Consider the following 14,072-nt stretch of genomic DNA (forward strand, 5'->3'; position numbering starts at 1 on the left):
AATGGCAAACAAGGTATTTTTATCATCACTGCCATTCAGTGTAAAACAATATGGGTGAAAGTGCCCCTCTCTCTGACACTACATCTAATACTGGTGAATGTAAATCAACACAAAGTGGTCACAGAGGGCACCAAAAATTCTGACAAAATTGTTTTACTGTGAAGGCAGAGACAATGAGGGACGAGCATAACTAAATAATTTTTAGTTTAGTTTAAACAGTTACATAATTGTTTGTAGTATTTTAAAGGAAAATATATTTATTATTTTACAGGTCCAAAACAACCTTCCAGTTCCCAGCTTCTGCTATGTTCTAGCTGTGCATGCAGAGGAAATTGAAGATGATGAGGCAGAAGAAACCCCAGACTTATACCTGCCACCTGCAGTTTACACTTTGAGAGATATCCATCAGGTGATTGTGTGTTCATGGCTCCTGCTTTGAAGTTACCATGTGTCCCCGAATGCTGGGAACCAACTCCCATTCCATAGCCACTGCCCCTCTCTGAAATTAGCTGCTTGGCAGTTCCTCCCCTCACACAATGCATCCATGTAAATCCCAGTACCCCTAGTAAGAGCACTTTGTGACATACTGCATTTCTTTATAAAGGCAGCTTTATGTAATTCTGACTGGGAACTTAAAAATAATATGACTATTCCTACACAGAGATATCCCCATACCAAATGTAATAAATGTTAGATGTGCCCAGGTCTAGACCAGCAGAAAACTTTGCACTATTTATACATTAAATTGGGTGTATACTAGTATTGTATAAATATCTAAATGTAAGCCTGTTGTTTTTCAAGGTGGTACTAGCAAATCATATCTGCTTAGCTCATCTGTGTCCTTGCTATGTTCAATTCAAGGTTTCATTCTTCAACTTTCTCAGTGTAGTTGTTTGTTAGCCAGTCAAAAAAAGTTAGTTTTGAAATGAAAAACCTTTTATTGACTAAATAAAAGTTCAGATGATTTTTTTTTACTAGCTTTCTCAAAATGTTAAGAGATACTTTTATTGAGCCAATTAAGACATCCCGTTATATAACTTTTTTGTTATTTTTATTCTAAAAATGATTGCCACGAAACAAGGTTGTCCAGCTAGATGGCAGCTAGTTTAGTATTACCCTCCTAGTCTGTTCAAGCGCTCAATATACATATATGTTTGACCTCATAATCTCTATATAATCCAACCCTCGAACATGCAGAATGATAAATAAATATAAACATGTTGCAGCACTGCCCTGAAAATTGCTTGGAAATACAACACCTGGATGAATTTTTACATTGTTTATTCCTATTGCTGTAAACACTGTTGGACAAACAATTTAAGGCTAATCGCCACAGAAAATCCTTCCCACAAGCAAATAAGAAAACCGCCTTTGCAAAGGCCTGTGCATCACTTTGTTTTTCCAAAGTTGCGTGATGTTGCCTGCAGGAGAGAACTTTGCTCAACTTCAGAGGAATAAAGAAGAACAGAACCTATCTTTGGCGATTTATTTAAATGTTACATTTTTAATGCTCCCCATCAGCTACCCATTGCCCAGTACCTGGATTGGGAACGCGGAGTTGTGCAGTGGAGTTATTGGCTGCCATTTCTGCCCTTGTCTGGTGTGCAAGCTACCAACCAATCATTGCCAAGAAGGAGCATGTGCTATGGGAGCTAATCCAGTCCTAGTTTTGCATGTGTATGCTCCTGGTGGCAGTCAGAGTCAGGACCCTGTGTGCCAGACATGATGCGGCCAGACATAGTGGCCACCAATACCATTGCACTACTCTGCTTTCTTAGCCAAGGTATGGGGCAAGGGAGCAGTTGATTGGGAAGCATTGCATGCAGTTTAGGAGGGATCCCTTTGCAGGGGGGTAAAGAATCATCAAGGGAGCTTTGTTCTCTTTTAAAATTGAGATAATTTTACATTTATATTATGCATTGTAATGTTGCTTTAATTTTGGGTTCTTACATTTTAGATTGTTGGTCCAAGTCAACGTTGTAGCTTTTGTGGAACAGTAATCTACATAAGGCCTGAGGTAAGGACCGATGCGAATGGGATCCAGCCACAAAGTCTTTTAAAATTCTGTATAAAGGGACGACTGACTTACTCTTTTATCATGTGTGAAAACATTCAAATAAGGTGGTGTGTATATATATATATATATATATATATATATATATATATATATATATAAATGTTATTATTATTTTTATTATCAAAATGCATTCATTATTTAAGATATGCTGCCAAGCTTTCATATAGTATACACATCATATTGCCATCGCAATATTCTAATCTTATAATCTTTATAATAAAAGATTATAAAGGGGCTCGAAAGCCAGGCCCTTCCACTTCCATAACTTCAAGTGCAAGGATAAACATGCACCCATTTGGAAAACCTCCAATCAGGTCAAAACATGTATTCTTTTGCGCACCAAAAACCCTTTTGAAGCCACATTTGTAAAACCATGTTAATGGGAAGAGTTCCTAGTAATGATATTACCAGTCTTTTGCTAAATGAGACTGCTTCTGTCTGTGCATGGAGACACTGAAGGAAGAGGCTGGCTGGTTGATGTCTGACATTCTCTCGGCTGTGTGTTATCTAACATTTTCCTAGTCTGGATTCGGATCTTATTTCCTGTCTCGCTAGTTGGAGCCGTTGTATTAGGATGACCCTCACTGATTAGCTGTGCTCCAGGTTATGCTTTTGCAACTCATAAAAGACGCTTTTCTATAACATGTCTTTGAAAATGTGTTGAGTTTGCAGAACATATTTATATTTCCAACTTGCTGTGCTGGCAGGACTTAACAAGCTGTTGCAGACTTCAGTGCTATCCTGAAATACTCTAAAACCTACGTAAACCTGGCAGTGTTCTAGTATGACTCCTAAATACAGTCATTAAAAGTAGATAGTATACCACAAATTCTGGGTTAATGTCTCCAAATAAGGGCTGCGATTGGCTACTTGGTAGCCCCTATGTGGACTGGCAGTCTACAGGAGGATCTGTTTGGCATTACACCTGGTTCTTATGCAACCAACACTTGCTTCCAAGCCAGGAATTCAAAAATAAGCACCTGGGAGCAACATGTTGCACCTGAGCCACTGATGTAGGGTAAGGAACGTAAATGATAGGGTTTCTGTATTTGTTACAGATGATTGTAAACATAGGCTTTTTTTTTTTCAACCCCTTTTCCATGTCAGTGATGGCAAGTTGACCATATTGTGTTATCAACCAGTTGAAAGGCAAATGGACATAAGGTACAACAATTAATTGCACTCATGGATACTGCTTATGATGCTGCTTAACTCTGGTCTTAGCTGCTGAGTCACTAGAAACACTTCATTCACTAGAAACAAATTTCAGCAGCAAGTCTGCTGTTAAACTAGGTCAGTTTCTCAGGCACTCCTGGGGTTGCACTAGATGCTGCCCATCACTCCAAGGCCAGGAATGATTTAAGCTGCCCATACACACTGGTGATATCATACGAAACCTTGTTTCGTACGGTATGTGTATGGTGGCTCGACGAGGCGACCGATATAACAGAAGGCTGCGAATATCGGATGACGCGTCAATTGCCCAGGTTAAAAGATTCTGATGAACATTCAGGCCTGAACGGCAGAAGGAGGTTGAATTTCTATTGTTTCTACTTTCATATCTGACGATTCAGCCCTGAACGTCAGTGGAAGGTGGGTACGATTGAAATTGCTACATCCACCTTTACTGACCACAGGCGCATATGGGCTTGGCTTAACCATTGACTGATCCTTGGATCAGTGCAAATTGCATATTCTGGAAACTACATGAAATTCACCCATGTGTGGACAGCAACCTGCATGCTTGGATTATAGCCAAACACGTGCATGCTTGTATGATATTGTATTAAAAAGGGAAGTGGGGATAATTTAATTAGGGCTTGCATGCATTGATGACTTTAAGTCTAGCACTTTATTTTCTCACCAGCATGCCCACAGAGAAACCCACAGGAGTGCTATCACTTGTACTTAGGGAGCATAGCTGTTGAAGATCTACTTTTTGTAAGATGCAGAAGCAGGATTTTGTATGTTTATGTTGTTACCTTTGGACCCTGTGGTGACTTATTAATGCATACTTAAAATCAAGGGCAGAGCTGAACGTAGGAAGCAGAGGTATGTGCCAAGTGTGCAGTTCTGCAGACGCTTGTTAGTGAGCGGTGGTTGGGGGTGAGTGCAGGTGATTAGACATGGCACTGGGAGAAGTAGTATGAACCCGGGTGCCAATACATGGCATGGCTCTGCCTAACTGACTAGCTTTCCATCAAAACATTAAGTAGTAGTTCTTTCTCTGCAGCCCCTAAAAAGACATTTAGGGGCTGATTTACTAATCCACGTATTTTTTGCGATTTTTTTTCGTCGCCGTTACGACTTTCCCGTAAATTGTCGCGACTTTTTCGTAACCGTTACGACTTGCGCGAATTGTCGCGACTTTTTCATAGCCATTACAAATTTCGTGAATTGTCGCGACTTTTTCATTGCCATTATGCCTTTCGAGAATTGTCGCGACTTTCTCGTTGCCATTATAACTTTTGTGAATTGTCGCGACTTTTTCATTGCCATTATGACTTTCGAGAATTGTCGCAAATTTCGTATTGAGAGCTCGAAAAAGTCGTGACAATTCGCGAAAAAGTCACAAAGTGCCGATCATTACAAAAAAAGTGCATTCGGACACTTTTCGGACGTTCGTGGATTAGTAAATGTGACCTTAGTGTCAATGTTTTTTTTTTTTTTTTTTTTAAGTTAAGGTAACTAGATGTAGTAATAATCATGTAACAGAAAATTGTAGATTCAGTATAAAAATGATTTAAAGGTTAAAAAAAAATATGTACAATGAGTGTTTTGAATATCGCTAGTAAACCAAATTACTTAACTCCGCTCTAATTTACACTTGCTAAGTCTGGCTTAATCCCCCAGGAGACAGAGTGGTCTTGCATTGCAAATTTCTGCCATCAGATGGTGTCAGTGATAGATGGTTGTGCAATCACACGATTGGCGTTTTGTTTTGCAGTATACTATGCCTTATTAGTATAGATATTTTTAAAAATTGGATTCAATGGAAAAATTTGGTATACCGTTTGCGGCGGTGCAGTTTGAAGTCCAGTTAGGATCAGATTTGACAGTGTTGCCACCTAGTCCTGTAGGCCAGTTTTTCTAGATATTGTTAGGAGTGTCTGATACAACTATGGTTTTAAACACCAGTAACATCACACATATGTACATGGTACACTAATAGAGCACCCCAGGACACTGTATGTCATTGTGGGAAGGCTCATTGCCATATGCTACATTGCCTTGCAGCCAGTGCTTTTCTGCTTGATATCTGCTGCTGAGTACAGACCAGTAATGAATATCAGACCTTGCACTGTGCGGGGGGGAAATGGCATTATACAGTATCTCAGATGATACACGTTCAACTGGGCACTGCAGGGCACCCTGGAAACACAGGACTTAGTGCAACCCATTGCAACTACACTGAAGTTTGCTTTCTATCTTGTGTCTCAGTCACTAGAATTCCATACTTAAAGCAAGCTAGTACTTTTCTAAACTGGATAAAATAGTTATTTTATTTATTAAACATTCCCAGCTGCAAATAAGTAGAAACATGCCATACCAGTGTTACATAAGTAAAGAATTCTTTTGATTCTAAGTAGAAGATTTATTTCTTGATAACAGTGGGGTCTTTACTCCTCCTCATACTCTGGATTTTGATAAATACCCCCCATAACTTGTAGGTATATTTATAACTTATGGTTTACAACAGTATTTTATGTGCTACTAACAAGCAAATATTAAACTGCAGTAAGTTTTAAAGCAACTTTGTACGGATACAAGTTACCGTAAACATATTTTACCAGCGGCAGTTTACATTTGTTTGGTGCATGTTGTTTCACCTGCCTTTATCTTGGCCCCATGAGTACAAGCTACATAGAAAAGAATAGGCTCCGTTAACATGTTTCCTTGTGGCGGAATGCATAAAAAAAGTTATATTATTGCTTTAAGAGTTCTTTTGTTCATGGGTACCAAATAAGTAATTAGTCTGTTATTTCCTTGTGATGAAATAATGTGAATTTATTCATATAAAAGAGGACTTAACAATTACATTTTAAAAGTTGCAAAGTATGAAATATTCAATGTAAATAAGAGAAGTTTGCATATCCTTACCGCCTGTCCCTCACCCTTACACAATAGTTTGTATGAAAACTAAAGGAAGTGTTTGAAGGGAAGAATTTTGTGTAAAAATAACATGTTTGTACACACACACACAAAAAATAATAATAACGCGCACACACACATTTAGGAAAAAGTAGGGGCAAGTGACACATACCTTTTCTGCAACTGGCACTGGAAGATATAAACATAGTTATTATATTTTAGATTGGCCAAAGTGCATTGTGTTCTTTTTTATCATGTTTGGGTACACTGCATTATCATGACCAAAATTACACAACAATCTCCATATCATGAACGATCCGCATCATTTATTTGTTTAGCACCAGCAAGTGACGTAGTGCTTTACAATAAAACAAAGAGAGGTCTGAGAATAACTGGACAAACAAGGGTTACAGAAGAAAAACAGGATCTGTAAAATAACATCAAGATGTGTGATGTAGTGCTGGTAAGCAGCATTCTCATTTGTGATAGGTTTTGATCATCTACTTGGGAACAAATGGATACAGAGGCACCGTTTTATGGGTGGAGGCAGATATATTCCCTTTGTGGTGATCTTACACAGTATGTTTTGTTGCTTACACCTACAGTCCTCTAGCCCAGCAAAACATCGTAAAATGCCATTATATAGAAGTCTATGTAAATCACTACTTGTAAAACAGGTGAATCATTTAAACCAGTTGTTTTTCATGGTACAAGTATAGGACCCATTATCCAGATTGCTCGGGACCAAGGGTTTTCCGTTTTTTGGATCTTCATACCTTAAGTCTACTAAAAAATCAATAAAAAATTAACTAAAACCAATAGGATTGTTTTGCATCCAATAAGGATTGATTATACCTTAGTTGGGATCAAGTAAAATGTGCTGTTTTATTATTACAGAGAAAAAGGAAATCTTTTTTAAAAATCTAAATAATTTGATTAAAATGGAGTCAATGGGAGACGGGCTTTCCCTAATTTGGAGCTTTCTGGATAACTGGTTTCCGGATAACGGATCCTATACCTGTACCAGAAAAAATGGTGTAAATCCAGGGAAATGCAATATGAATTATATATTGGTGGGACCACAAAAAACAGTGTAAAATGAAGGAAAACTTTAAATCAGGGTATGTAAAATCGAGGTTTCAGTGAATCATAACACATGAATGAGAGATTAAAGGATTAATACCACCAATAAAGTATACTTATATCTAGTGACTAGTTCTCACTGACTGAACACTTGCACCCCCAGGGTTGCTGGTCTTTGCACTGAGCACCAGACATTTTTACATTTCTGAAACTGAACTGTAAATACTACATAATAGGAAATACGTTTACACATACAGGATAAACTTGTTGTGCTCTCTTTTTTTATTCCATGATACTTTTTGTCCAACTCATCACATTATCCTGCATGAAACTTATGGGCTGATTAGTAATTTCCTACTAACTAACGTACTAGTAGGATGGTTGAGGGCTCGGTGCATCAGAAGCCCCAGAATAGCACACTTCATACCTGTGCATATTTTTAGGAAGTGTAAATGCTTAAATAAACATTGCTGTTCTATGCTTATTGTTCGCTTTTTGCAGAACATTGATTTTAAAGTGGCAATAAATTCCTTTACCTCCCTGAATAGTTTAAATATTAGTAGGGACGATGTCATTCATCTCTAAGTATACAATGTGCTGTTTAAAGGAATACTGTCATGGGGACTTTTTTTAAAAACATGTGAGTTAATTGAGCTTCTCCAGCAGAATCTTGCATTAAAATCCACTTTTCAAGAACACAAACAGATTTTTTTTATATTTAATTTAGAAATTTTACATAGGGGTTTGCGATATTCTTCAATTCCCAGGGTGCCACAGCCATGTGACTGTGTGTAAAATAAATGGCAAATTTTGCTGTCCGAACACCAGAGTTTATGCCATCCAAATTTTGTTGCCATTTTTTACAAAACACCATAAGTGTCACATTTTGATTTGATTTTGTTGCCATTTTTTACACAGCCCCATAAGCGTCACATTTTGATTTGATTTTGTTGCCATTTTTTACACAGCCCCATAAGTGTCACATTTTGATTTGATTTTGTTGCCATTTTTTACACAGCCCCATAAGTGTCACATTTTGATTTGATTTTGTTGCCATTTTTTACACAGCCCCATAAGTGTCACATTTTGATTTGCATGTCTGTCGATCAAACTGTATGATGTCAGCCTTCGGCTGAAGAAATAGCTTTCTGACTTTTTCACTCAATTTGTGTTTTTGATAATTAAAAAAAACTGACTTTATATTTCATATTGCTTTAATTGCCACACAAACATTTGGTTAGTACTTTATGCTGTACTTTGCTGTAATTCCCACACCCAGTTAAACGTAAAGGTGCCCATACATAGAAAGATGTGCTTGTTTTGTATGGGAATCAGATGAGTGGATCTTTCCCTGACACGCCCACCTTGAGGTTTGGCTCGAGGGTCACATGGATGGGATACAGGCCAAACATTTTCAGCCAGATATCAGTTGGGTAGGCCTGCCTGAGGGCCCCATTCCTTGACTGATAAACTTCTGAATCGGATCTTTTGCAGCTTTTATCAACCACTGTATGGCCACATTAAGTTTGTGGGTTTTTTTTTTTTTAAATGTGTTTCTCCATGGAAGGAAATTATGGATTGGGGGCTACTTGTAACACCTCTCATTGTACTGAAAGTACAGAAAGTATTTACATTTTTCTGATTATAATTGTCACTGCTCGAGCTGCAGCTCCTCTTCATGTCCTTATCTGCAATACATCTTGTTGGTCAACGCATGGTGCTGCATTTTTAGATGAGGAAATGAAGAGGAGCCACAGTTCTTGAGATTAAATTTTAAAACCTGCCTTATTCCTGAACCAACTGATATCTATAGTGCATGGATCAGCATACCTGATCCCAACCGATACCAGATACCCCCATACCTGCACAGATCATTGTATGAAACAAATGGCCAGCTGAAGGGATCATTAGTACAGCATTTGATCCAACACAGATCAGGTTGTTAGAATTCTCCTTAATATTGTATGAATATACACAGTATTAAAGGACAAGGGAATCCTGAGTCAATCTTCTGATTTTTCTTGCTTGGGAAAGGTAAGTAAATTGGCTTTGTGGTGCTGCGTTTGTTTTTTTTCCCGTGGCCCAGTGCTGTATTTTTTTTTCTTAATAGAAGCACCAGCCCAGGGGAAAAAAAAAAAGTTGGATTCACGAGGGATGCCTAAAATTTATGTGAACACACCTTTCCTTGACTATTAACTGATAAAGGACTAAAGATCAGTATAGCAGCTAATATATGATATGGTATAAGCTATCCATGCATAATATAAACTTGCCTGTCAGGTAGAATGTATCCATTGATTCTCCTCTATGGAAACTCTGAGAATACTTGTATTTTTTTTTTTTAACATTTAGTAGACATTTGTATTTTACAAATATATATGTATATATAGTGTGTATACAGCTTCTGTGCCAGTATAAATTTACACGTATGAGAGCTTACATGACCAGTCCTTTTCAAAGCTATTTATTTTCCATACACTTTTGCACAGGTGCATTTTGATGATTTCTTATAATAAAAAGGTAGCTGGCACCATATGGTATTTAATTGTATTCTTTTGACATGAAATAACAGATTAGCGCAAACCCTGCTCCCCAACAAGAGATGTGGATTTTTGTCACTGATAGTACTCTGCAGGAGGGAAGCTCTGCTGCTCCGCGAACACTCTCTGTATGCATCTCGCCTTCTTGCCTCCTGGATAATAGGGTTCATCAAGCACTGTGCAACAAATCACCATGTGCTCTCCTCTTCAAAGATGCCATTAGAGAAAATGGTAAGATATGTGCTAATGTTCCTTCCTTTACAAATACAGTTGCTAGGTGCTGAAAATGTGGCTCTCTTATTGTGTGTGAGGGCGACACTGGGTCTCTTGGCATCACATTTGAGATTATATCCTCGAGAATATCATCATAAGCAATAATCAGAAGGACAAATCATGTCAAACAAATACATTTGTATTTTACAATCTGGTAAGAAGGATGTTGGACAGAGGTGTTACATTAGATGCGTATACATAGATTTTTGCCCAGGATTTTGAAACTAAGACTGGTTGATCTCAGTGATACTGTTTGTACATGGAAGGAAAGAAGAATCCAATTAAGAAAGTACTTATTTCTAATTGGTCTGTAGTTCTAAGCAGTGTACTACAGGAAAAAACGAAGTGACGCATATGCCTTCCCACCAGCAATTCACTTTATTGCCGGTGGGAAGGCATTTCAGGGATATCAGCCACTCACGGTAGCCGAGATTTAACTGCAGGTAACTAATCTTCCTGTGGCCGTAACACCTTTATCAGCTTAAAGGTGGCGCACACATTGTGATTTGCGATCCGTTGGTCGCACGAAAGATTGTTGGCAGCTTCTCTGTCCTTGTATGGGGCCCTTCCTTGGGTCAAATGTTCAGATCAGCCAGATGTCACCCATCTCAGGGTGGGTATATTGGGGAAAGATCTTCTCATTTGGCAACCTCGCCAAATTAATCTTTCAAGTTTACCATTTAGAGTGAAGGGGAATTTGGTTTTAAGAAAATCCAGAACTGGATTACCCTGATGACAGGGGGTTAGCTGAAACTCCTTGCTGTCTTATTTATCAACAAATCTTTCCATGGGACCACGGCATCCCTTGAGATTTGCAGTGGGAGCTATGAAGATGTGGAATAGGTCTTTTCAGAGAATTAAAAAATACAAGGTTACTGATAGTAATGCTCTTAGAACAGTGCTGATCCAGTTACTGATGCAATAGTCCTTTTTGAGTTGGGAAGAATTTTTTTGCCCCTTCTAATGCAATTTGGAGACTGTTTCAGGTATATATTTTTTTATTGTACAAAAGTTTGCATTTGATAGAAATATGTCTATTTATCTTCCAAGTATTGCACATGGTTAGTCTTGCTGTCTGTCTGTCTTGTTACTACCTGTATGTCTTTCTGCCAAACTATTTATAGCACATATTTGTTTCGATAATGTAAAACTTTTCTATCTTCATATAATTGCGACTGTATTACTGGCAGGACGGGTCATTTGTGTTGAACGCACAGTTCTCTCAGTACAAAAGCCCCTTTTATCCTCTGCTTCTGGAGTTAAACAAGTGACTGACCCTGTCCAACTGGATGATCTGGATTGTGCAGCCCAAGCCAACTCCTTGTGCGCAGTGCAAGGTAAGTAGTGCTAATGTCACTAGCCATAGTGCTCTGTACATTGTGCTAAGATTTCAGGAAGGCGTCAAAAGCTGCTATTGCCTGCACCGCACTTTGTATGTAAATTATCAGGAATTTTGTAAATAAAATGTGTGTAATGTGCTTTTCTGAGGATTTCTGGACTCTACTTGATTTCATTTTTTTATGTTATAAAGAACAGCATTCCCATTTTCTCTGACAGCTGGGGTTAAATTGCACATTCACTCAGTTGTTGATGTTGTGGCCCAATCTGGTAGATTAAGGGCTATGGGGCACACGTGGCATCAAATTCCTGCTGAGCACTGGGCTAAAGGATGTGAGGCAGAATACCCTAGGGGGGTTATTTACCAACATTTGTATTTTTTTTTTTTCACACATTTTCTAATTTTTAAAATGTAAAACTTTGGCATCTGAGAGTTTGCAGAGTCAAGTAGAAGTCAATGGGAGCAATCCTAGGCAAAATTTGAACTATTTAGTCAATATAATTTTTTTAATTTTTAATTTTGAGCTTTAAAAATGACACAAAGAGTTAAAGGTTTTTTTTGTTTTACTGTTTTAGTCACTCCTGGTTTTTTTGGGTTTTTTTTTTAATAAATAAGTTAACATTCACTTTTTTTACGTTTTGAGGTTATTTGAAGCAAAAAAAAAAAAAAAAATTATATGGAAATTATAGGCTCAATGTTCCCTCTGAGCTGTGTGCTTGTGTGAGTGCACACAACAAATTGTGGTGCGCACAAAGAATTTGTGTATAGCACAGCATCATCACTAAAACAAATACAGTATTTTCCACAGATCCTCTTGATATTCAGGTTTCTTGTTTAAAAGCCCACTTACTATGGCTGTGTCACAGTTCACAGTTATGATAGTCACAGTCATGTGGCCATATAATACAATGGGCCAGCATGATGATGCCTCTGTGTCATGGGTCACTTTATTCAGTGTGCTAGTACCTGAATAAACTGTGACTGCAGAGCCCATACCAAGAATACATTGAAGAAAATCCAAGAAATAAAGAAATAAAATGGTTTAATTTCCTTGTTTAATAAGTTATAATGAAATTCACATTTTTAATTGAAGATACCGTATGTGCCCAGTGTTGTTACCTAAGTCATCTGACTGTTTGCTTTCACCTTTTATGGATGCCTTGTTCTAAAATACCAGTTCATTTCATGGAAAGTTAACTGTCTCCCTTAGACAAATGCAGTTAAACAAACATCTGTCAGTATTGGTTTTTCTTGAAAGCTATGAAGAATTTCCGGTTCTTCTGGGTCTATGAACCTGAGGAATACTTGTCTGGTCAAGTGTGATGTGTACCCTAACCTTGGAACAGACTGTCTCTCTTAAAAGAACAAGGCCTTTAAATAGCTATATATGTATGTATGTATATACAGATGGGAGAGGCTGAATGGATATCATTTCCTTTTCATTAGGTTGTGTGGCTCCTAATCTTCTACCTTACTGGCACTGACTATTCTGCTTGTTGTTTTAGGTTATCAAAACAGAAAACTGATATTAAAAAGAAACTATATATTATTTATTAGTAGGAATTATCCATAAGGGTACAGATCAGTCTGTACAGAAATTTCCTTTTCTTCCTATTTCTATTAATAAACAACAGTGATGTCACATAGACACTGAGCCCCCACCCCCTGCACAGTTGACAAAGCACCTGGAAATACCTTACTTTTGGGGAGAATCAGAATCACCATGGGTAAAACATTTGAATTGTGTGATCGAGAGACATTGCAAACAAAGGCATTTTTGCACAGTTAAGCTATTCTTTAGTTTTGCCCTCAGCCCACCCCAATGCAAAGGTATTTTCAGGTGCTTTTTTGTCTGTACGGGACGTGATTTCTCCAACTTGCCATCACACTAAAAATGAGCTGCTATATTTGCACATTTATTTGCATATAACATATATATATATAATATACACGTTGAGAACGAATGGTTTGCAATAATTTGCTTTCTGGATATAAGGTTTCCGGATAAGAGATCTCATACCTGTACAGACTGTACCTTCTCAATTTTTTACTATTTTCTTTGGAGTGTAAGCCAGAGGAAAAAAAGGCAATATTGTTTTCTAAGGACTGTGTTTTAAAATAATTTGTATTGCTAGGGATAATTACTGGAGTTAATGAGAAAACCGCATATTCGTGGCCAGTGTGCAATGAGTGTGGGAGCAACAAGTTACAGCGTTCCGATGAGAAGAGGTAAGACTTGGCCACTCAGATGTTTCATGATAGAGCTGCAGGATCTATATATAGATATGCATATATGTGTGGCTCCTTAATATGATCGGTTTGGTTGATTAGGTGTGTCTATCTATATGTGTGTGTTTGTGACCATCTTCCATATGGAAGACTTGGTACATTTCCCAGATACTATTGCAGCCGGTTTTCTAACCAAGCATACAGTTATTGCCACTATCTGCCAGGAGAAAGTAGTATTTTTGGACTGCCATAAAGGAAAACTGTACCCTTAAGCAATGTAGGTCTTTATAAAAATATATTGTATAAACCAGCTCATATGTGAACTTTTTATTTAAATAAATCATTTTCAGAAAAATATATTTGTTTTAGTTGTATGTTGCAGTGGGTAATCCTAAATAGAAAATTGCTGTTTTAAAAATTAAGGGCCGCCTCCTGAGAT

General features: G+C 37.7%; 1 protein-coding gene across 3 annotated transcripts in view; it reads left to right on the forward strand.

Annotated features, from left to right (window-relative positions):
- The window catches only part of spidr (scaffold protein involved in DNA repair), a 173,644-nt gene that overhangs the window by 155,078 nt on the left and 4,494 nt on the right, over nucleotides 1-14,072 (forward strand). For all 3 annotated transcript variants that reach the window (XM_018094534.2, XM_031903218.1, NM_001142908.1), the window contains 5 exon segments: nucleotides 272-409; nucleotides 1,958-2,017; nucleotides 9,825-10,023; nucleotides 11,256-11,402; nucleotides 13,540-13,633. In XM_018094534.2, coding sequence (XP_017950023.2) covers nucleotides 272-409; nucleotides 1,958-2,017; nucleotides 9,825-10,023; nucleotides 11,256-11,402; nucleotides 13,540-13,633 — 638 coding nt within the window.

This window comes from Xenopus tropicalis, chromosome 6 (assembly GCF_000004195.4).
Source record: "Xenopus tropicalis strain Nigerian chromosome 6, UCB_Xtro_10.0, whole genome shotgun sequence".
Taxonomy (NCBI): Eukaryota; Metazoa; Chordata; class Amphibia; order Anura; family Pipidae; genus Xenopus; species Xenopus tropicalis.